Source organism: Poecilia formosa, unplaced genomic scaffold (genome assembly GCF_000485575.1).
Source record: "Poecilia formosa unplaced genomic scaffold, Poecilia_formosa-5.1.2 Scaffold83, whole genome shotgun sequence".
Classification (NCBI taxonomy): Eukaryota; Metazoa; Chordata; class Actinopteri; order Cyprinodontiformes; family Poeciliidae; genus Poecilia; species Poecilia formosa.
The window spans coordinates 248,159-270,823 of NW_006800022.1; the positions used below are offsets into that span (position 1 = coordinate 248,159).

The window sequence follows — 22,665 nt, forward strand, 5'->3', positions numbered from 1 at the left end:
CCGCTCAGTCAGAAACAGCCAATCAGAGCTAGCAGTAATCAGCTAGCCGTCATGCTAACAGGAAGTTTTCATTCAGTAACTCTGGATTGTTTATTGTAATGGAACCTGTTTTTGCCTTTGAGTGTTAAGTTTTATACTTGAACTTCTTGCCAATGTTGAGAGGTTTTATTTTGGCTCTTTGTATTATTTAGCCTCTTCAGAGCCTTCATATGTTATCAGTCTGTTAAAGATAGTATTATCAATAGCAGTACAATTTGCACAGAGCCTGTTTTGTTTAGTTTTCTTCTTGGAAAAAGTTATTAAAAACAAGTTTTAGTCTAAATTAAGGTGAATTCATGGTTCCTTTTTCCACATAATGTAAACGGTAGGGTTTATGATAAAAAATAAATAAATAATTATGTGATCGTATCGGTGATCGGCCCTCATGGGTGATCGGTATCGGCAGGAAAAAACCTGATCGGCACATCTCTAATTTGAACCCCATACTAAATAATCCCAGAATGACTTTAAATATTTTAAAAACAAGAACAATATTTTACAAGCTCAAATATATTCATAGGCCCTCACCAGTAAGGTGTGTGGTTTCTCACAGGAATGAAAATATTGTGGCATAACTCTGGATGATTATATGACCAATTTGGCAGGGTTTCCCCCAGTGAATTATAAGCCTGGTGGGCCACCAGGCTTTGCTTGTGCCCCCCAACAGGCTAAGCATTGCTTACTTATTTAAGTCTTTTTAAAATGTTTGCATTTTTTAAGACTTTATTGTTGGTGTTCAGGTATCAATCTTCCAATAACACATAATTATCAAGTGATATTTTCAAATTTCCTGTCAACTTTAAACATTTTTTAACTCAAAAAGATGACGGGCCCCTGGATGAATGACTGCCCAAACACCGGGCTTGGCAAGTTTTCTGGGGAAAACCATTTAGACTGAGGAAAAGTTAAAGGATCTGGGGGTAGTCTTGCTTTTCATTGCTCCACCTGCCTTGTGCAATGCAACAGTGCAATTAGCATGATACTAACACTGATTAATTACTTTTCATCTGAGCAGAAAACTGGATTCCTTCCTGATCAAACCTTCTCAATCCTTGGGAAAGTCTAACTACCTTCACTATGGACAGTGAATCTGGTGTTCCAGATTTGAAAACCAACGTACATTTAGAGTCTGGAAAGGCCTCCACCTCAACACTCTTGAAAGTCTAAAGCCCAAAAGACATGTCTGTGCAAAGATGCAAAGCAATTTAAATGAACCATCAACTCTGCCAAGAACACCTGTCAAATATTCAGCCAGACCTGTTCCTGAAGGGCTGCAGAAGAAATATGTTAGAGCTGGTGCAATTGGCAAAGGGACGTTTATCCAAACATTACTGGGGATGTGTGTAGATTAGAGAAAATCCACGATAAACTTTAGTGAACAAAGGATCTGCAGTTAGATAATTTATCACCACCAGGAAAGAAGTGGAAAGCATTCCTAATTTTACAATTATCTTGTGAAAATTAAGAGTTTAGCTGAAATTTAAGTAAAATAGAAGTAGTTTCAAGCTATAAAATACCTCTGGATCATCAGTGCTGCAAAGGTAAGGAACCTTTAGACTGACAAGTCTAACCAGACACAACTGGACATGCGAAGCTGAGACCACCTAGAACAGAACCTGCATGTTCAAAACAAGCTCACAGACAAAGCACCGTGCAGACCTGCAGATGAGCTTTTAAAGCTAGCCACAACACCCAGCCTTCCTTTTCCTGTCACCACCACACAAGGTTTTGCTGTTCCAATAACACGAGTTGTCTCAACACATTAGAGCAAATAATTTTTAGCTGACGTGGCTATTCTATAAATTAAGGGCAGCATTTAGGGGCAGGGGGCCGTTATGCAACAGTACAAACACACACAGATAGCGAAAAGGCCAGCGAGGCTTTTCCCTCACTACACTAAATCGCTAAACCCCTGCACTTTGGGCCTAATACTAAACACTCCGCCTAAAACCAAACAAATCCTTCCTCTGCTCCTCATTCTTAATACAGATTCGAATCCTATAAATCCTTTAAATGTAACAGAGAAAAAAAATGAAATAAATAAAAATACACCAAACATTTTCAAACAAGAATCATTAGAGCGACAGAAATGAATGTTTAATCAGAACCCTCTTCTTTCCTATTCGAGTGTAGTTGTGGGGAATTTTTGGAGCAGGAACAACTTGTAGGTAATTATCTGAAACATAACCCAAACTTTTACCTTTAGATTAAAGCAGACACTTTTAAGGTTAACTTTCAACGACCCAGATTCATGAAGAAATACAAAGACGTCATGGGAAATGAGGTTTGAAGGGAGGAAAGATGAGCAGCTGGGCACTGGTTTTGCGGTAACAGCGCAAGAAGGAAGTTGTCGGACCTGCTTTACAGCAACTAGCAGCACAATGACGGTAAAGTGCAAGTCAGTCGGTCAAAGTGCTAAAGCCAAAGAGAATTTATAGACTAGGTGCGGAAAATAGATCCACCTGACAATACACATCTGGACAAATTTACTGCTCAAGATATGATAAAAAATTTAATAAAAAAACCTTTGCACTGGAAAAAAAAATCCAACCTTTATTTCAAAATCCTATATTTATTGTTGCTCTTTTAAGTTTATTTTTCATCTGAACACATTTCCAATTAAATTCCCAATGAAGTTGCAGGCATGCCTCCCAACCAAAGAGCATGTCAATCGTGTCTAATGGTTGCTATGGAGACTCCATGATGCTACTCCCCAACAACGAGGTTTGTTGATTGTTTTCACCTCCTTTTGCTCACCATCCTTGGCACATGAGAAACTTGATTTAGATAGGTAATATTTTCTTTAGAATTCAGGAAATGGCTTAAAAATCAACACAATTCTAACATAAATGGATTTTTTTTCCCCATTGTCTGTTCAATAAATATAATTAAATCTCAAGATATGATTAAAAGATTTTATTTGAATGTATTACAAATTTCAAAAGCAGTAGTTGTTTTTGTAGCGCTATCCAAGGTGCCCCCCAGAAAACATGCCAAGCCTGGTGTTTGGATGCTTGGGCAGTCGTTCATTCGGCGGCTCGTCATATTTTTGAGTTAAAAAATGTTTAAAGTTGACAGGAAATTTGAAAATATCACTTAATAATTATGTCCTATTGAAAAATTGGAAGATTAACACCTGAACACCAACGATAAAGTCTTAAAAAATGTAAAAATACTTAAGTAAATAAGAAATTGCTTAGTCTGGTGGGGGCACAAGTAAAGCCTGGTGGCCCGCCAGGCTAATAAAACACTGGGGGAAACCCCAGTGTTTATCATTTTTTTGACAGTCACAGCTTTACAGTTCCCTAAAAGAGTAATAAATAGCTTTTATCACAAAGTACCACAAAATATCATGGTAAAACTTTAAGTCCACATCGCCCAAAATTAAAGGAAATCAGGGCCAATTTCAGCATTTTTTCCACACTGTACTCAAATTAAAAGTTGGATTTTTTGGTGAGATTGTGCTGCAGAAACAATAGATGGATTTATATTATGCCAGCATCTGGTAATGCTTCATCAACTTTCAACTTTAGGCCGGCTTTCAGAAAAGTGAAATGCATACCAGACGATGGAAAAAACACCCACAAGAGTTGGATGTTGGGAGAGAATGTGGCCCAAATTTCCCCCCTGATTTGATCTCTCTCAGTATCCCATCTACACAATTTGAAACTTAACACTAAAATTAAAATCCCTTACAGAGGTGTTTGTTTTGGAAATACGGAACAGTTTCGCTTTAAGAAAAGGCAGGTGTTGCCTGTGTGTGAATGCGTTCGCTTGTTCAGGGAGAGAGAACAGGAGCCCTTTAATCACAGGGAGCCAAACGGGTTCACTTTCCGTCACCACAGCTCAGCTCCCCTCCGTCTTCAAACCCTCCGCTGGCTCTCAACCAGAGCCCACCCCTCTCGCACCAACACCCCTCAAACGATTCCTTGCCAGTGAAGCATGCCACCGAAGCAAAGCTCCTTTTCTGCAGGATTTATAATCCCAAAGGCCCCGGCAAATAAAATAAAAAAAAGCAGCTGAAAGAGCTCTTTATAAAGTTGGGTCAGTCTGAGGCTCACCTCTGGGCAGTCAGTATTAGCCTACAATGTATACAGGCGAGGATCTCCCATTAAACAAAGCAAATATCTTAACAGTCCTCCATCATAATGTCCTATAAACAACTCATCATGTCATCCTGATTACAAGAAGATACAAACATGGCTGAACTGGTTTGCTAAGTGCTTCTGCAATGAGCCAAATTACTCAATCTGACACAGTTACCGCACCTTTGTAGAAGAGTTATTTTACAAATTAGGCTTGCTTGTTCTCACACGGACAAATATTAACATAATTACATAACTATCTGGCAAATGTATCCCCAGGATGCAAAAGTACAAAAAAAAAAAAGAAAAAAAAAGAAATGCAACCTTCAAAAAAAGCACGTCTGTCTTCAAAGAGGCAAATCTTTTTAAAGCTAGTTTAAAATGCTATCACAATTTACATTTAAATAAGTCTTTAATAATAAATATTACTATTTGAGATTGGCAGCAAAAATAATTTCCAGATCAGTTAATTTTTTAAAGGTACTTTGGTCTGAAATGTTTACATAAAATCATAGTTTTGGTGTTTTAATAATTTTTAAGGTTAGTCTGCTAAAAAAACAGGAAATGGTAAAAAGTGTGAAATTTAGGTGTTTGTTTTTAATTGGAGAAAAAAAGTAATGCTTTCTATGAGAAAAACAAAATAAATTACAGCTACTAAATGGAAAGAGATCCATTAATTTATGTTTTACTTAATGTAACAACCACTTAGCAAATTTAGATTGCATTTTTTGTGTATCAAAGAGAAAAAAAATGTCCCTGAAATATGCTAAGTTTTATAAACGTCCCCAAGCAGCAGCAAAGTTCACTTAAGCCTTGGGCCGGCTCTGAGACAAATAAAAACCATGAATTAAAAGGCTTGCTTTCCAAAGCATTAAGAAAAAGCAACATCAACTCAAGGACCAAAACAATCCTTCTCTCTGGTGTCGGCAGAACCAGGCGAACCGGCTGCTGTCAGTTCAAAGTTCTCCAAGCACACAAGGAAGTAAGCAACGACATGGGGACAGAAAGGTCGCCTTTGAGGCACAGCGATATGTTAACGATCCCGTCTCCACCAGTTTGTTGAAAACCTGTCAAACACAGGTGGACCTGCTTCAAAACGCAGCTTCGAGCACTTGTTGTGAATTACAGACTGCTGGTGTGAAAACCACATTGCCTGAAACAGTCCGAGCATTCAGTTATAATTAAACACTCTGTACCCTGCGCCGACAGTGCGTTTCTAACGATATTGTAGTTTGATGTTAAGCTAGCTGAGACGGTCGTCTCATAACAATGGGACCCCAAGCTCGCCGCAGCGACTTACGTCCTCATTCCATAAATGGCTAAATAACCGTTAGCTACTTTGTTCATTTTACCGACCCATTTCTCCTCATTTACTCCACAAATTTGAGCTACGACGGGTTCCAGCTACAGCAGGCTTGCCGTTTTGTACCGTCTCGGTCGACCACCAACAAAACACGCATCACCGCAATGACAAGTCGCCCACTCCCGAGCTCGCGCGCGCGGCTAAAACACTGCGCCTCCTTTAACACCAGCAGCAGCAGTCGGGGCAAAAAAAAAAAAAACACAACAATGCCCGCCATGGCTTTCAGCTGACAAAAAGAAAGCTTACCTTTGAAGCAAATTCATCCACAACCGCCTCGGTGTTGCTAGAAAGGAAGAAGGGAGAGTTAAAAGATCAGAGAGGAACAGGGAGAACACGTCCGTGCTTGCGGAGAGGTCTGGGGAGATTGGATCCCAGGCAGCCTCAGCGTACTGGTTCCCCCTCCCACCTGTGTTAGCTCTGCCCAATCACAGAGTTAGGCACCGTCTGAGTTTTACCAGTTCCCCCAAAAAACGTAAAACACGACTATACTATAGTATACTCCATGTGTCCAACTCAAGGTCCGGGGGTAAAATACCACAAATATCATAAAAACTCCTTACAAATATTTCTAAATTAGTAACACCAAATCTGTGAATTTCATTGCCAAAAACACAAAAACAATCACAAAATTCTGACCAGTGTGAAAAGATGTTCAATATTATTTAATTTAAAGAAACACTTACTGAATGCTGAAACAAGCAACTATTTATTGACATTTTAATAGTTTATCAATACATTCTGGCACAACAGGCCCTGTAAACATTAAGATTTTTGATTTGGCCCAAAATGAAAATGAGTTTGACACCCTGATGTGCATACAGGGGTGACCCAAGCCTTTTTGGGACCCTGTGGATATTTTCATTTGTGCCCCCACATACCAACACATCAACAAATAATATTATGTATCTAACATACCTGCTATCATTAGCATCATTTTAATTAGCTTACATCATGCTGTTGTTAATATCACCATTGATTTTAACTTAACGGGAATAACAAAAAATATTCAGATTTTGAAATGCATAATATTTTAATGATCTGAAAGTAATATCAGCTGACAAACACTGAATTTACAGTAAACAAGTTAAGAAGTTTAATATCTTATATTTCCCCCAACAGAGGCAGCATAAATCAGTTTCCATGTGTTATAGCATTTTGTATGTATTGTTCCTTTTTCTCTTAAATATATATATCATGCTAGCTTGGTGCTCATGGGCCCCTCCTGCTGGTATGGGGATTCTAACCAGCCACTTAACTCATTTGCATGCTAAGTAGCTATATAAAATAAGCATAGCTTTTAGAAGCAGGCAATTGTTTTCAAACATGCAGAAAAAAAAGGAAATTATTTTGACAGTCTAAGTATGCAAATCATCTCTTTTCATCAGAAGGATGGTATCTGTGGTGACTATGGTGATAAATAGATTTCTGCACACAACAGTCAGTGACTGCAATTTTATCATGTGCAGAAGTTAAACAATACTTACAGCATTATGTACGATAAAGAGGCTTTTTTTCTAAATTGAATGTTTCAATTTTGTTAAAGTTATCTAAAATCTGAAAAATTCTAGCACCGAACAATTTTTACAGCTAAAAATATCAATAATGCATCACTTAAATTAGTGCAAAAACTTATGTTAGAGGCAGGTATTCTGTAATTAAGCAAGTCAACTTTTACTGGGCTAAATCTATAGCTTAAATTTTAGTGCCAAATCAGAAACGTGTTATTTGTCATAATAGTGGATCATCTCCTTTCACTTTTCTGGTATTTTGAAATGTAATTTTAAATGTATTATTTTTAATTAATATTAAATAATGTACAGCATGAACCTTAAATATAGAACAAAGCGAGATTGTATTTCTTTTTTGATGCAGAAATGGAAGACGGTCCCTAATGGAGTTTCTGCAACGAAAGACAAATACTTTGTGTTTACTGCCATCTGCTGGTCATCTGCCGGTACTGCGGTTGTTAGACAATAAACAATGCTGTCACATTTTACGGCACCGGTCTTTGTTATTTCTCATCATGGTTTATAGAACTTGTGACTCAGCAATTCCCCTGGAAATAAATAAATAAGTAAAATAATGCGACTTTATAAAATGTTTAAAAATATATTTGTAAATGTAAGTTGAAAAGGGAAAATAAAGTGGAAAGGAACTGTTAAAGAAGTCTACATAGACTTTCTCTCTCTTTCTCTCCCTCTCTCACTTATTTACACAACACAACAACAACAACAACAACAATAATAATAAAAAACAAATCTCATGCTCAGTCTGTGAAAATAGTTTTATTATCCAAATAAGGAGAACGGTAAACACAGCAGGTTCACAATTCTAATCATTAGAAAGAACATGAATACAGAAGAAGCTCATGATGTATATATATCATTTCTATTTCAAAATCTTAAGCTATACCTTATAGTATGTTTAGTCATCACACAGCTCTATATATTATGATAAATCCAATGTGGAAAATCATTCTGAATAAATTAAAAACACACAAAATGTACTGTACAGATATAAAAAGCTGAAGGTACAGTAGAGGTGAGCTTGTTTCCCACTAAGGCACTTGAGATCAGAATACATCGCTACCAACACTGCGCTCTAAATCCTAAATCTATTTAAATGACAAGACAGAGTATATTCAAAAGCTTCATTCACTTTATAATCCCATTCTTCTTCGTAATACATTAACAGTGTGGTTGTTGCTTCAAAATGGCGATAGATAATGATGGAAAGTCCACCTGACATTTTGAGATAAGGGTATCAGCGTGAGCTGTAACTGAGTGGTTCTAACTAAATGGAAAATGGGGTAAAGGACATGCAATAGGTTAGCAAAGCTACCATAGCTTCCACTACTTTGGCTTAAACGCATATTTAAATTTCTTTCTTTTTTCTGCATTGTCACTGCTAATAAGTTACTGAAAGCTGTCAGGTTCTGCAAAGAGATAATGTCGTTTTCACTGATCTTGTTTCCTAAAGTGACAACTAAACTTCTGATCAAATGTTTTTGGGGAAAAAAAGCTTACGCTCATTTTAATTTTGATAGAAGATTTCTGAAATATTTAGCACTTTGTCACCTTCACCGTTGTTTTGTATCGCCACAAAAGTGAACAGTCCACTCATATTTCTGCTGAAAATAATCCACATAATGTTCTTTTCTTATGATAGCATGTATCTTGTGAGCCGCACCAGGCCCTCACTAGTCACTAGTCAAGTGTTTGTGAGCGTTTGAAAAAATAAAAAATAATATATAATTATTCTGGCATTTAGCAAATATTTCAATTTCAATTTCAAAAATACTTTTTTGATCCCAAAGGGAAATGAAATAATAATAAGTTAATGCAATAGAATATCTGGGGGATTTTCGAAAATTGCTTAAAAATAATATTTAATCTTGTCAATCCACTCAGCTTAAATGCTAATGTCATGTTAGCTTTAGCAAGATAGCTAATTATGTTAACTTCTGTTCTGTATGCTGTTTGAAAATAACTATTCATATATTCTTTATTTTTGAAGAAAAATCACAACAAATCCATGTATTGTTAATAAATATTAACTAGCTTCCAATGCTATGTTATCTTTTTCATTAGCATTTAGATGGAACCAAGATGCTAGTATCATTGGCTTCATCTGTTGTGAATATGCTAAGTTCTTTTGTTCTTGTTTTAATACACATTTCGACTCAGAGGAACTACTAGATTGAGATATATTTACAAATAAGTCATGAAAATGTTAAATCACAAGTAAGGAGCAGATGTAATGTTCTTTATAACTGGAAGTTATTAGCTGTTGCTTCATTTTTCCAGCCTCTTGGCCACAGCCTGGTAGGCTAGCTCGATCTCCACATCTGCTGGACATGTGTTGGTGAACTCGTCTCGCTTGTAGGCGTTGTCAAGGTAACGCCACACCCCTTTGAATTCAGAAGGGATGTCATAGTTCCTGTATTTCTTTGCAACCACCTGTCAAGAGCAAATAATTAAAGCGAGAAGGATTTGGAGACGATGGGGACGAAGATAAACGGAGAAGGCAGTTTACCTTAACAACATGGAGCTTGGGTAGAAGGTTGCAGTCAGCAAGCGTCAGTTCGTCGCCGTCCAGATATTTGCGGGTGGACGGGCCTTCGCCGCTGTGCCGTCCAGATTGAACCTCATCAGGAATCGGCCGCATTAAATACTCGTCCAGTTTCGCCAGGGCTTTGTTCAGACTCTTCTCCAAAGCTTAGACACATAAAACAAACGGTAACACAATGTAAGACGATTTCCAAACTTTTTTCCACCTTCAATGTGACAGAAAATTGTTTTACTATTTATCTGAATGATTCATAATTGTCTGTCCGAGTCATTATTATACGGGATGTCAACAAACTGCTAGCAAAGAAGACTAGAAAAAGGTCTTAAACAAAGGCTTTTGTTTAAGAATGTGCTTTTTTGTTTTTACTTTTTACATTTCCGTCACTGTTTGTCACAATCCAGGTGAAAAATGTTCTTAGTTTTTTTTGTTTTGTTTTGTTTTGTTTTTGTTTGAAAACCTTGAATTTTAAGAGGGGTGTTTTTTTTATTTTACATATTCTTAATGACAATCGTTAGGTTCAGCATAACTGGTGTACTCACAGCGATTTTTCTCCGGTCTTGTGTTCTTGACGTAAGCTGAGAACCTGGCAAAGATGTCGTTTCCTGCAACATTGGATTCACGGTTCTTTGTTGCAAGCCTGGGATACCTGAGCGGCAGATGTTCAGCAGTCAGGATGCTGTTTGTTCCCATTTAGTGTTTAAGTTTGTGACGCCTACTTGGGTGGACCCAGCATCTCCTCCAGGTACTCTTCTATCTTGTTGACATCTGTAAGAACGTTCCCCTCGAAGGTAAGGAATGGTGGATGTGTTCCTGGGGCGAGGTTGTGAAGATCAGCTGGTTTCCTGATCAAGAATAAACAATTTAGTCGATACATTTGATGAAAATGCACGTCGCACTTTCAGATTTTTATTTGTAAAAGACAATAAATTCAATCTTCTTTCCGCTTCACTATTCTAAGTTTAATCGATTTGACAGCAAAGAAAGCAAAACGAGATATGTATGCCTATTTTCTAACATTTCATTTAATGATTCTTGAATCAAAGTCCCTGATGTGACTGGCAATTCATTGCAGGAAATTATGTCACCGATTCGCCTTTCGGATCTCCAGATGTGCATGAGCTTTGCATGGCAGCTCCAGATGTTAGCAAATGGTTTTCTGATGATATACTGCAAAAATACACTGTAGAAACCGACGCGTTCACCTTTTTAAATCGACGGTAGTGACGTTAAAGACTACTCCCTTCAGCCAAAGGATCATGAAGAGACGTTGGGAGAAAGGACAGTTTCCGATGCTCTCACCATCACTCCCAGCCTGCAAACACACACGCGTACACACACACGTTAATATGAAACAACAGAAGAACAACAACTTACTAAAGAGATTCATAAAGGCAATATTTGTTTATGAATCTCAGTTATGCATAGATTACACAGCACAAAACATATTGCACCACTGGGATATTTTGTATAATTATGACATTATTTGTTACCAAATATTTTGAGACACCCTTCAAAATCCTCAACTCTAGTCCAGTTAGTTCAAGAATGGTGCAGTGTCTGGATACCTCTGACATAACAAAGCCCTGCCCAGAAATTTCTGTCTTGCTACACATTCAACAGCAAACTGCTTGTAAGTTGGACATTTTGTAAAAGGTGTCTTCAGTTCACATGTGCTGGGATTGTTTGTGTGTCTGCAACTGGACACTGTAGTGTAATGAGATACAAGGTCCACCATGAATAATCCACACAGCTTCCATTAACCGCCTCACTGCCCATTTGAACCTCTGGTTTTAACACGCTAGCACCATGCTAAGCACTTTAGCCACTGAAATCAGTTTTATCCTGTCATTATACGTGTGTAAGCCCAAGAAAATGCCCCAAGTTTTCTTCTGCTGTGCTTATATATTGTTTACTTTGCGTAAAGAAGCAGAGACCTAGCTTATATAACTTCTATTTTAAACAGGTTAGCAAAATTAATAGGCTATTTAAATCAGTTGCACAATATCTGTTTGTGTAAAATAAACTTTATTACACAAAACATTTAAAGTAATCAACAAAGAGTTGCTAAAGGCTAAAAAAAAGTGAGAATTTGACATTAATAAAAGAACATTTTCAAGAGTTTCAGATAACTACATGATTGAGCAAATATTTAGCCATATTTGAATATTCAAAGACACATTCCCCAACAGATCTGATGTTGAAAACTGCTTCACATTTATCACCTGTACTTACAAACAAAGAAGCTTTCTGTGCAACAGACAGAAAGTTAAATCATCCTAACATTAACCGGGTCATTTTTTGAAGCCATTCAAAGGTTTTTACTCGCGATGCTGAAAAGAGTCCAGTAATAATTCAGTGGGGCAGAGAAAGAAAGAGATTGTCAATACACGAATGCAGGTCGGTGTCAGGTTAACACATGGAAAATCAGCACCCAACAACAACAGCAACATGGCATGCACGCTCTTAAAGGAGCTGCACTGAACACACTGCTGATAGCTTGTTTTAGTTGCTATAAAGTGTAGCATGGTGTACACATATTTCTTGGTGTGTTTTTTTTGTTTGTTTTTCTGTCTGCAGAAAAAAATACTATACAGAAAGTGCCCACCTTAACAAATAATTCAATATCAGGGTCCTTCTCCTCCTCGGTTACAGTATCCGTCATGGTCAAGAAAAACCCACTGTTCAAAAAAATTGACTTTTTTTTTTCCCCCCTGTGCAATCGTTAGCAGGATCAGTTTTCAGCAGACTCTAATCCAGGTCCATTCGGCGCGGTCCGCTCTGTCCCATGGCAGCTCTGTGAGAGGATCAGCCGGGGACGAATGCCAGGGAGTGTGACAAGGACAGAGAGAGTGTGTGGTGGGACGGGTCAGTGTGTAGGGGTGCAGTTCGTACCCTGGGATTCAGCTGCAAGGCGTGACGCTGTCAGGCAAAAATAACCCCACACTGGCAAACAAGCCTGGGGAGTGACGTGGAGAGGAAAGAGGGATCCACTTTTCCCGCTTCTGCGGCTTTGAGTCATAACTGTGTGACTCTGAATCACTGAGAGTCACCTTCTGAGAATCATATGCTGTCTGGAGCTTCTTATTTGGTGTTGACTAGCAGCTTGATGAAACCGAAACATTTCAACTGAAGCATCCAAGTCCAGCTCAGTTTACAGCCATATATTTTCTTGTATCATTATAGTTTTTGCAAATAAAATCATCCATCTAGTGCAATCAGTTGTTTTCAAAATTAACTGAAGTTATCCCTAATAATAATCAAGTTTAGGTTCTTTTTACCACCTTTATCACAGTTAATTATGAGATTGTTTTCTTTATGATAGATTTATCAGTAACATCACTGAAAAATGACTTTAAGGCTCTGATAGTATAGCTGGCAGCATGAAACATACCATATTTATTATCCTTTAGTGTGGAATAGATATATATATATGTTGTACAAAGTCCAAAGACCTCGCCTCTTTCAGAAAATTATCTTGCTGAAATGCCCAGGTGTGGTCTGTTTCAACCAAAAACAAAAATGTGTAATACTCCGGTAAAGTATTTGTTGTCTGATGTTTAGACGCTGAACCATGAGGCAAATTAAAAATCATCCAAAAAGTATAAACGGTCTGGAAGCATCTCATTTAAATTTGTTCTATTAAAACTGTAAAACAGAGAAATTCACCAACATGTAGATTACTTAATATGCATCTAAATTCTCAACAGCGGCGTGTTTGTGTTCAGTGCTAATGCTAAGTCTTTAGCTAGTGCAAAGTTGTTATCTAGTCATTAATTATTGGGATAAAACTCCAGTTTCATCAACATAGCTTATAAAGTTACTACTTGTTGATATCAGATAATCTTTAATTAATAAGATCTGTCAACTAAGTAAGTAGTGTTTATCCAACCAGAGATTACGTAGTCTGTGGTCACAGCTAATCTAATCTAGTCATTTCTCAAGGTATAGCAGTTCAAGATTAGACGTGTGAGAAAGATCTTTTAATCTTTCTCACAGCAGGCACTGGTTCAACCACAATGTCCTCTCAGCTATCTTGCCATAATTAATGTCAAAGTATAACACTTTTCCACTGCAGCTGGACTTTTGAGTGGAATTTGCAGATTATGTAATAATTGCCTCTGCATGTGTGATGCAGTTGTTGCTGGACGGATAGATAACTCGTATTCCCAAGGCCGAGTGGCAGGAACCGCCCTGGAACCCTTTGACCTCTGAGTCTGAACATTCTTGTCAGTTCAACTTAACTTATATTTAGAAACAGTGTAATGCCTCCCTCCTCTCCACAACACAAACACAGCAATGACTTTGCATGATGGCACCATGATTAAAGGGTCCAATCAGGCAGGTATAGACTTATCACATTCAATGACTATTTGCACACAGAGATATGAGGAATTTGCAGTTATGACCTTGCAAATCTTCTGCTTAATGTTTTTCTTCTAAAAACTCTCGAACAGATTGATTGCTGGAGTAACCTAGAAATTTGTGTGTCTTTGCATACAATCAAAATGTCTTTCTTACCCTTGCAAAAAGGCAGATTTTTGGTTCATCTTTCTCATTCACGGGCTCCTTCTTCTCAGAGGCCGATGACGATAAAGAAGAAGACGAAGACGAAGAAGATCTGTCCAGTGACCTCTTCCTCTCCACTTCCATCTCTGGTGAACCCCCATCCGAGTTCATCTTGGGGATGCTTTCCTCTTCCACCACTTCCCTCTCTTCCTTTGCCTCTATTTCCTCATCCTCGCTCTGTTTTTCTTCCTCTTCTTCCATCTCACTCGTTTTGTGATCCTGCATCTCCTCTTTGTGTTCGGTCTCGGCATGCGATGAGGATGAGGATGAGGATGAGGAGACTGAAGATGAACTGCCTCGTCTCTCCTCTGCAGGAGACTGCTCTGGGGACGGAGACTTTGGAGTCGATGCTCCATCTTCAGCAGCTCTGGTGTTCTCGTACTCTGGAGTCTGATCTGCAGGTTCTTCATTGGGCATTTCATAGATACCTGAAGACTGATTCTGGTAGGACGACTCTACTTCTGAAAGCTCTTCATAAGTTGCCACATTGGCCTCTTCATATGTACCATCCAATTGAATCTGGTAGGAATGCTCTACTTCTGAAGGTTCTTCATAAGTTGCCTCATTGACCACCTCGTAGGTATCATCCGATTGGTTCTGATAGGTTTGCTCTGTCTGGTTGACCGGGTCGGTCAAGTCATACATACCTGATGACTGATTCTGGTAAGAGTGCTCCGGCTCAGAATCACTGCTCCCATTTTCTGGTCTGTCATAGACATTCTCTTTGGAGGGATCCATCCTGGTTGAACAAGTCAAACAGTCTGTGAGACAGGGCACAGCAGAGGTGCTGTTATCCCATGTGGGACTATCTTATCAAAGAGCAACCCAGGACTTTGGACAGGCATGGCTTAAGGCAATCCCAATGAAAGAGGGCCGCTATCTTACCTGACATAATCAGGAGCAACATTAACATTAAACTGTTTCAAAATAGTAGGACAATCAATCTACAGAGATCCCAAATATGTAATATTTCGTAACCTGCCGTTGTGGTTTCTGTAGGGGCCAAGAAGCCATAGGTAACTCTGGAAGAGCTGTAGAGATCCGTAACTCATGTGGGAAAAGCTAACAAGGCAGCTGCAGATGCAGATGAAGGAGCTCTGGAAAAAAACCTTGAGTCCACGTCTTCCTAACCACACTATCCCCTTGTTAAAACATGGTGATTGCAGCATCATGCTGTGGGGATGCTTTCCTAAGCAGAAACATCATGAATATAAAAGTAGTAAAAAGACAATATTTGTAAATTGTGCACATTTAGCTTTTTTAATTATTATTTTTCTTTCCATACTACGTAGAAAAACTACTGTTGTTGAAATCTACGCTGTCTGGCTGCGTAAACTGTCAATTTTCTTCAAGTCAAGTCTGTTCCGTCTATAAAATAAAACCAATATGTTTTAAAAATCTACAAATGTGTGATATTATTAGAATGTGTACAGCTTTGTGCCGATTTTCTACAGTCCGAGCCGCTTTAGTTTTAGTTTAAGCAGAGAAAATGTCGGAGTTACTTTTCTGGAACACGGGTGCGACCCTAGAAGATTTTATTTCGAAATTCTTGACGGGAAACTCGTAAAAGTAGCGCTGGCTTTTGGTCACTCAGCCTGTCAGTCTTTGTGTTGTTTGAGGTCTAATGAGGATGTCAGTGCGAAAATAGTCCGTGTCGAGTTTGTTCAAGGTTACTAAGAGTCCGGAGGGGGACTATCTGCAAGCCTAAAAACAGGTAAAATAACATTACTAACTGTTAGCGTTAAACGACGAAGCAAACACGTTAATCAGCTTTAAAGCTGTTGGTTTAAGTGCAGCTTGTAGTCAAAGTAAAACTGCGTTTAGTGTGTTAATGTGGCATTGTTGTAATTGTGATAATATTTCTCTAATTCCTTCAGAATGCTGATTACAGTGGGTCGCGTTTTGGTGTAGTACAGTTTGAGCGGCGACTTCCTGGTTGTGCTTATTCACGTTTCCTGTCCATTTGTAAAGTGCCTTGCAAATGTATCGCATAACAGCAAAGCAACACTTGCAGAGGAGCTCCAGCTCTTCAATGGAGATTAAATGTGTCAATTTACAAGTTTTGCCACATATTTTCCAATGGCAATAAGTTTGGACTTTGGGCCATTCTAGCAAATAAATGTTTTGTTCTGAACTATATAGCTCTAGCTGAATGTTTAGGGATATACTTCTGCAAGGTGTGGCTCATTACTTTCCAGTTTTGCCCTGGATTTATTTCCTCCCATCTTCCCATCAACTCGGGTCAGCTTCTCTGGAGAAAAGCAATCCCCTACACCGCCATTTGTCACAATGAAGATGGTGTGTTCCTGGACTTTGTGTTGGTCAGCACCAAACTAAGGTCAAAGGTCATGAGTGCCTTAAGGAAAGCTCAAAATTATGCAGAAAGTCTGTCTATTTAGCTGATACCAGAAGTTTCTTCTAAAATCCCACACCATCACCAATCCTCCATCGTACCGACTATTGTTCAAAGTTCTGTCGATTTTAGAAACTAATTTTGCTGCGTGACAGCTTTATTTTCTCCATCCATCAAATATAGTTGGGATTCCTGCAGATGTGTTGTTTTAAACATAAAATATCAGATTACAGTTTCAAAAACAATTTAGCAGTAAAGTGATTTGATTAAACCAAATGAGCGTGGCGTGAGGAAGCAGCACTTTCTGGCTGCTCTTCAGGTGGATCATAACTGTTCTTTTACTTAATCCAATTTTCTTCAAATTTGCACCAATTTAAGCGATCCTGGCTGCTCGAGAAATAAAACATGTTGCTGTTAAAAGGGTCTGTCTATTGTAGGAGGAGGAAGTGGGGTTTTGTTTTATCTGGGACATTTTTGGGTTGAGTTTCAGTTTCTTGCACCTTTCATTGGGTTTAGCTTGCGATAGAAATAGTCGGCTCTGGTTGGTAATTTTTGGTTTACTTTTTTGATCCAGCATTTTACAAATAATTCAATAACTTGTTTTCTCTTTGCTAGTGCTGCTCTGTATTTCAAGTGTGTGATATTTTCCCTAAACTCCTGACTACTCTTGATGATATTTTGAGTATTAGAAAGGCATTTATTGTTTTGAAAAACTAGTTGTCCATTTTACTCTTCAGTCTCAGTCAGGTTTGCAGTCATTTGTTTCATTTCAGGTGACAAAAATGAAAGTCTGAAAAAAAAAGGTTTTTGAGGATGTGAAATTGTTACACCCCTACCTACATTTTTCACAATTTCTTTTGTCTCAGGCTTCAGGATGTTTCCCAGAATGCTGTTGGGCTTCCTGTGGGGCGTCAGTGCTTTGGCGGCTGAAAACGACACAACCCAGCAGACTCTGCCGCTGCTGCTGGTGTCGTTCGACGGCTTCCGGGCCGATTACCTGGACAGGTTCCCCATGCCTAACCTGAAGCTCCTGTACAGCCAGGGGGTCCTGGTGGACCAACTCACCAACGTCTTCATCACCAAAACATTTCCCAACCACTACAGCCTGGTAAGCAAGTTATACATAAATGTTTCCAAAGTACTTTTTTTTACAGTTTTCATACCATCTTTGTAATCAGTTGTAATGCAACAGAATCTGACAATATAAGAATGAATTACCTGTCCAGGTGACCGGGCTGTATGCAGAATCTCACGGGATCCTGGCCAGTAGCATGTACGACCCCATCAGCCACAAGCACTTCACCCTCCAGAACGACAGCGACCCCATGTGGTGGAGCGCGGCAAAGCCCCTGTGGCTCACAGCGAAGGACTCCGGCTACAAGACGGCGTCCGCCATGTGGCCCGGCTCTGACGTGACCAACCGCACGCCTACGCACTTCTTCCCGTACAACCCAGCAGTGACGTTCCAGCAGCGCCTGGGGAATGTGACAGAGTGGATATTAGGAGACGGGAAGGTGAAGACGGTCTCCTTAATGTGTAACTGAGAAGTCTCAAGGAGTCAGTTGCAGTCGTGTGACATTCCTACGTTCTTCCTCTTTCATCAGGAGCCAGGAGCGATGTTCGCGACTCTTTACTGGGAGGAGCCGGACCGGTCAGGTCATGCGTTTGGTCCGGAAAACACCACAGCAATGACTAAAGTACTAAAGGAGGTGCAGTCATTTCCTCAAACTTTAGTATTTGGCACCTGCACTGTTACTGTTTCATCAGAATCTTAACGATCCAATCGGAAGCTAACCTACACTCTTCAAAAATCATCAAACATAAGAATGACTATCAAATACATTAGTATCATTGGTTGCAAAACTTAATAGCTGATCATAAACCCTTTCTCCAAAAGTCCAGTTCTTCTCAACATCCTCGTCAGTCTCCTTCCACCTGAAACTGATAGTTTTGGTTGGATGGTGGGAACTTGGTCACAATGAGGTGTTCTAACAAGACAGAGAGCAAATTTAAAAACGCCTTGATTGAGTCTCATTTAATTTAAAGTGAACTCTTTCCAGAGGTAAAATGTCCACCACCCAGAATTATGCCAGAAGCTTGTGTTCTTGTGCCAAAGAACATTTATCCACATATTAGTGGGGTTGTATGTATATATTTGAGTTTGTTTGCATAATTGTGTCAACTAAACCATTGGAAGCCTCCAAACGAATGATGTTTATGCCAATTATGTAAGTATATGCTAAAAGTCTTAGTGGAAATAATAATGTCCTTTAGCTAATCTGGAACTTTCTTCCACCAGGTTGACGACAACATTGGCCTGCTGATGTCTGAGCTGAAGAAGAGCGGCCTCTGGGGTCGCATTAACCTCATAGTGACCAGCGACCACGGCATGGCGCAGTGCTCCGCCGAGCACCTCATACGGTTGGACGACTGCCTCCACCCTGACAACTACACTCTGGTGGACCTGACGCCGGTCGCCGCTCTCATTCCCAAAAACGGTACCCAGGCTGACATGACGCAGTGTCGGGTTCAGTGCTCTCCCTCTTCTACAGCCTCCCTCTGCCTGTTTTCCTTCACAGACTCAGACAGTGTCTTCAGTTTGCTGAGTAAGTGCCATCCTCGCATGACGGCATACATGAAGAAATCCATCCCGGATAGGCTTCACTATCGGAACAATGTACGCATCCAGCCAATCCTACTAATTGCTGATGAAGGCTGGACCATAGTGAAGCAGGGAAACAAGCTACCAAGACGTAAGTGATGGCTTTCAAAGCTAGAAACACTGTAGCAACTGTCAACAAGCATGCTGGTGCGTTCCACATAGAAGAAATGGCAACACTTTATTTGAAGGGGTGTGCATAAGACTGACTTAACGCTGCCATGAACCTGAAGGAGTCTTCATGAATGTTGTCATGAAGTGTCTTTCAGTAAACGTTCATGTTCATGTAATGTCAGTCGTACTGCTTCAAATAAAGTGTTTTACTGAACTAACTCCTAGACGGAGGCCATTTGGATGTTGAAACGGGACAGCGCTTCATAACACGTATCCAAACTGCTTTACCAATGGATAAGTCAGCCTAACATTAGGATTCCAGTCTCCATCCCAGTGATGACTGGATATTAACTTTCCCAGATGTGATTGTTGGTACTCCCCTCCTGCAGTGGGTGATCATGGGTACGACAACTCGCTGCCCAGCATGCACCCCTTCCTGGCAGCGACGGGTCCCGGCTTCCATCAAGGTCTCCGGTTGAAGAGTTTAGAGAGCGTGGATGTTTACCCGCTCATGTGCCGGCTGCTGTCAGTGCCGGCGCAGCCCAACAACGGCTCTTTGACCAGGGCTCGATGTCTGCTGGCCGGCGAGACCTGCTGGGACATGGCTTTGGTGATCGGTCTGGTGGTGGGTGTCTTGCTGCTGCTCACTGTCATCACTGGTAAGTCTGAATGATCTGGGATCCTGGAAGGATTTTTGGTACAGATTAAATCTGATGAAAAGCTAACCAGACTTGTTTCTGTGCAGTTCTTTTCAGGTGCATGGGTACTCGTCGTAGCTCAGACCCCAGGCCCTTCCAGAGGTTGGACTTTCTTTGTGACGATGACGAACCTTTGATCCCGTGAACTGCTGAGTGATCTGCTTGTGCTTCTCTTAGTGCACCTTGTTTTGTTTTCTCCTCCCATGTTGTTTCACTTCATTAGATACAAGGAGAAATCCCTCAGGTTTGCTTCACTCGGTATGAAGTGGAGCAAGAACTGCTGTTACAGTGGATACTGTTTGTTTGATTTGGATAATGTAATAAAAGACAGACCCAGATGTACTTCATTCACATTTATCAGGCTTTTCAGGTTACTTTCAATGTGAGCGCCATTGATTTGGACATGTGGGTCCTATTTTTTGCCAGCAGAGGGAGCCAGTGGCTTATGATTAACCATGTTTATTTACCACCTTAAAGCTTGTCAGTTAAAAATATATATTTTTTTTCATTTGTTTTTTATTTTATTTTAAAAGCAATTGCACTAAAAGTTAAGAGATGTACGACTACTAATGGTCTTCCTTGCTGAAATCAAAATAGCATCATGGTGGGCTTCTTTGCAAGTTAGTCATATAAATAATACCAAAGAAGATTTTGTCATTGGCTTCCTTTCTGATTTTTGGTTAAAACTTGATGAAGTCTGGTTCCCTTAATAAGGGGCAGTGGACTGTTTTACAGGGATCAAAAACTGTGAATTGTTGCTGCTGAAAGCGCAAAAAACGTGTAGATGTTCTTATTTTCAGATCAAACATATCTACTGGAAACCCTACAAAGATAGTAGGGAATCATTGTGCTCGATTTCATTAATATAGTTTCAAATTACGTAATGTATGGATGAATAAGTCTTTGAAAGTGAAAGAAATAGAAGATGAGTTTTCTCTTGTGCGTTCCTGATTTTGGATTATGTTTCAGAAACCGCTATATTGAATATCTCATACCTTTTGCTGTACGACTTGCATGGATCCTCAATCATATATGTAGTTGTATAAATAATATCAATGTTTTTTCTTCATCAATGTATGTGCAAGAGGATATCTGGTTACTAAAACAGAAGATTTGAATAAATGAGTTCATGTTTTGGACATTCTTAGGATATTTTGTTACATTTATTTTTAAATTCCTCTCCTTAATTATTGACACCCCTGGAAAAAATGAGTACAAAACCTTAAAATACTTTACTCATTGTTTTAAACCTTATTATTCTGACTAATTATTTTTTCTCCAATATTTGATTGACATATTTTCTTGTCTTTACTATTTTGAAGAGAAGAAAAGAAAAATGGGACACTACAAAACTGCAATATTATTTCTGATGGATACAGGAAGTAATAGAGGATTATTTAAAAAAAAGATTATAAAAGTGCTTCAGTTAAATTTATTTTATAGACAATTTTAAGAGTTTCATTTGGTAGTTTTACAGTGGCGTTTTGGTCAAAACTATTTTATTGTTCTGTTTTTTTTTTTGTTTTGTTTTGTTTGTTCTCAAGAATGCAATATGAGATTATGCAACAGAACATTTTTTTTTTATTTTTTGACTTTTTGTACATATTTACCAGGGCTATCAATAATTCATTTTTACCATAAAAATTCCAAATATTCATTTTTTGATTTAATATATTTCAAAAGTGACTTTATGACAATCTTATATGTAAATGTCATGACAGAGCTTCACCTTTGCACCAATATTTGTTACTGCTTTTAGAAAGGAAAATATTTTGGTATTATACCTGCCTGTAAAGAGATTTTTTTTTAAATAAATGTGATTTATTACTTGAATCTTTGTGTTGTGTTCAGTGAAAAAAGTGCAACACACGTTTGGAAAAATTAATTTATATCCCTTTGTATTTTTTTTCTCCATTGCAGTCACAACATTACAACGTAATAAAATGGCAAATATATAAAATCAAACTCAATACTGACAATAGATCTCTGTATTGTGTTCAAATCAGCTGTACATATCTTTTATCTCGTTTAAAATCATCTCTATGTAGTCATCTGTATCACTGTAAATCTTTGTCTCTTCACAGATAAATAGATTTTTATTTTCAGGAGGTATTGTAACAAAAATAACACATTTCCTAACGTTGGCCTCCTGGAGCCATCAAAAAAATATTTTTCAACTCTTCCCCAGAATGCCGCAACACCATAGTGGACACAGAACAGACAGACTAAAACCAGAGACGCCATAATCTGTCCTCTCTCCCGTCTCATTTGTGATTGGTCAGAAATATTTGGTGTAAATTAAAGGCAACCATAAACTATACAGCCTATGGATCCAACCCTTCTAACCTACCAAAGAAAAGGATAAGAAATAAATTAGAATATTCCTGAATGGTGTTCTGATGTGCTGACGCAGGAGCAGTTTGAACACATTCGATGACGGTAGCCATCTTTTTTACACTGAATTCAGAAGAGGCCAGACAGCCCACTCTCACATTAATATTTTCCAAGTGTTGAACTATTTATTAGCAGAGTTAAAAATAATCTCTTAAATGTTCACATATTTGGTAACATTCAGCCATTTATTTAGCCGAATCAGGCGGCTAAGTAAATGCTAAGCTAATTTTTCCAGTGCCAAACTGTTGATTATTGTATTCAAATGGATTAATATGAAGACATTCTGATGGTTTTATATTAAGCTAACGTGTCAAACAATATAT

The 22,665-nt window shown here is 38.8% G+C and overlaps 4 protein-coding genes across 5 annotated transcripts in view; 1 reads left to right on the forward strand and 3 right to left on the reverse strand.

The window, feature by feature from the left end:
* Positions 1 to 5,876, reverse strand: part of mgat5 (alpha-1,6-mannosylglycoprotein 6-beta-N-acetylglucosaminyltransferase) — a 46,005-nt gene extending 40,129 nt beyond the window's left edge. The window contains exon 1 of the mRNA XM_007557059.2: positions 5,734 to 5,876. The gene's annotated coding sequence lies outside the window, so the exon portion shown is untranslated. The remainder of the gene's footprint in view (positions 1 to 5,733) is intronic.
* A 1,876-nt stretch (positions 5,877 to 7,752) lies between these two features.
* On the reverse strand, positions 7,753 to 12,425 carry clic5a (chloride intracellular channel 5a). Its single transcript, XM_007557060.2, has 6 exons — positions 12,164 to 12,425; positions 10,761 to 10,870; positions 10,275 to 10,400; positions 10,098 to 10,204; positions 9,523 to 9,704; positions 7,753 to 9,446 (listed from the first exon to the last, which is right to left on the reverse strand). The coding sequence occupies exons 1-6, from the start codon at positions 12,218 to 12,220 to the stop codon at positions 9,282 to 9,284; spliced, it is 747 nt and encodes a 248-aa protein (XP_007557122.1). The 5' UTR covers positions 12,221 to 12,425; the 3' UTR covers positions 7,753 to 9,281.
* A 1,583-nt stretch (positions 12,426 to 14,008) lies between these two features.
* LOC103141448 (serrate RNA effector molecule homolog) lies at positions 14,009 to 15,628 on the reverse strand. Its single transcript, XM_016673855.1, has one exon. The coding sequence runs from the start codon at positions 14,860 to 14,862 to the stop codon at positions 14,059 to 14,061; it is 804 nt and encodes a 267-aa protein (XP_016529341.1). The 5' UTR covers positions 14,863 to 15,628; the 3' UTR covers positions 14,009 to 14,058.
* Positions 15,629 to 15,716: 88 nt separating this feature from the next.
* Positions 15,717 to 21,096, forward strand: enpp4 (ectonucleotide pyrophosphatase/phosphodiesterase 4). 2 transcript variants are annotated; one of them, XM_007557061.2, is made up of 8 exons: positions 15,717 to 15,838; positions 17,344 to 17,585; positions 17,704 to 17,991; positions 18,082 to 18,186; positions 18,777 to 18,975; positions 19,057 to 19,230; positions 19,640 to 19,909; positions 19,996 to 21,096. In XM_007557061.2, exons 2-8 carry the CDS (start codon positions 17,352 to 17,354, stop codon positions 20,091 to 20,093), a joined length of 1,368 nt encoding a protein of 455 aa, XP_007557123.1. In that variant the 5' UTR covers positions 15,717 to 15,838; positions 17,344 to 17,351; the 3' UTR covers positions 20,094 to 21,096. The 2 variants fall into 2 exon arrangements, with proteins under 2 accessions (XP_007557123.1, XP_007557124.1); XM_007557062.2 differs by having other exon boundaries at positions 17,351 to 17,585.
* Positions 21,097 to 22,665: the final 1,569 nt, after the last annotated feature.

Bases quoted from the DNA above. Each gene is read 5' to 3' on its own strand.
- clic5a (XM_007557060.2), bottom strand. From the start codon at position 12,220: ATGACGGATACTGTAACCGAGGAGGAGAAGGACCCTGATATTGAATTA. The intron at 10,401-10,760 runs GTGAACGCGTCG...ATTCTTGATCAG, and splicing joins ACTACCGTCGATTTAAAAAG to GAAACCAGCTGATCTTCACA. The intron at 9,705-10,097 runs GTGAGTACACCA...TATGTGTCTAAG, and splicing joins AAGACCGGAGAAAAATCGCT to CTTTGGAGAAGAGTCTGAAC.
- LOC103141448 (XM_016673855.1), bottom strand. From the start codon at position 14,862: ATGGATCCCTCCAAAGAGAATGTCTATGACAGACCAGAAAATGGGAGC.
- enpp4 (XM_007557061.2), top strand. From the start codon at position 17,352: ATGTTTCCCAGAATGCTGTTGGGCTTCCTGTGGGGCGTCAGTGCTTTG. The intron at 17,586-17,703 runs GTAAGCAAGTTA...TTACCTGTCCAG, and splicing joins TTCCCAACCACTACAGCCTG to GTGACCGGGCTGTATGCAGA. The intron at 18,187-18,776 runs GTGCAGTCATTT...TTCTTCCACCAG, and splicing joins TGACTAAAGTACTAAAGGAG to GTTGACGACAACATTGGCCT.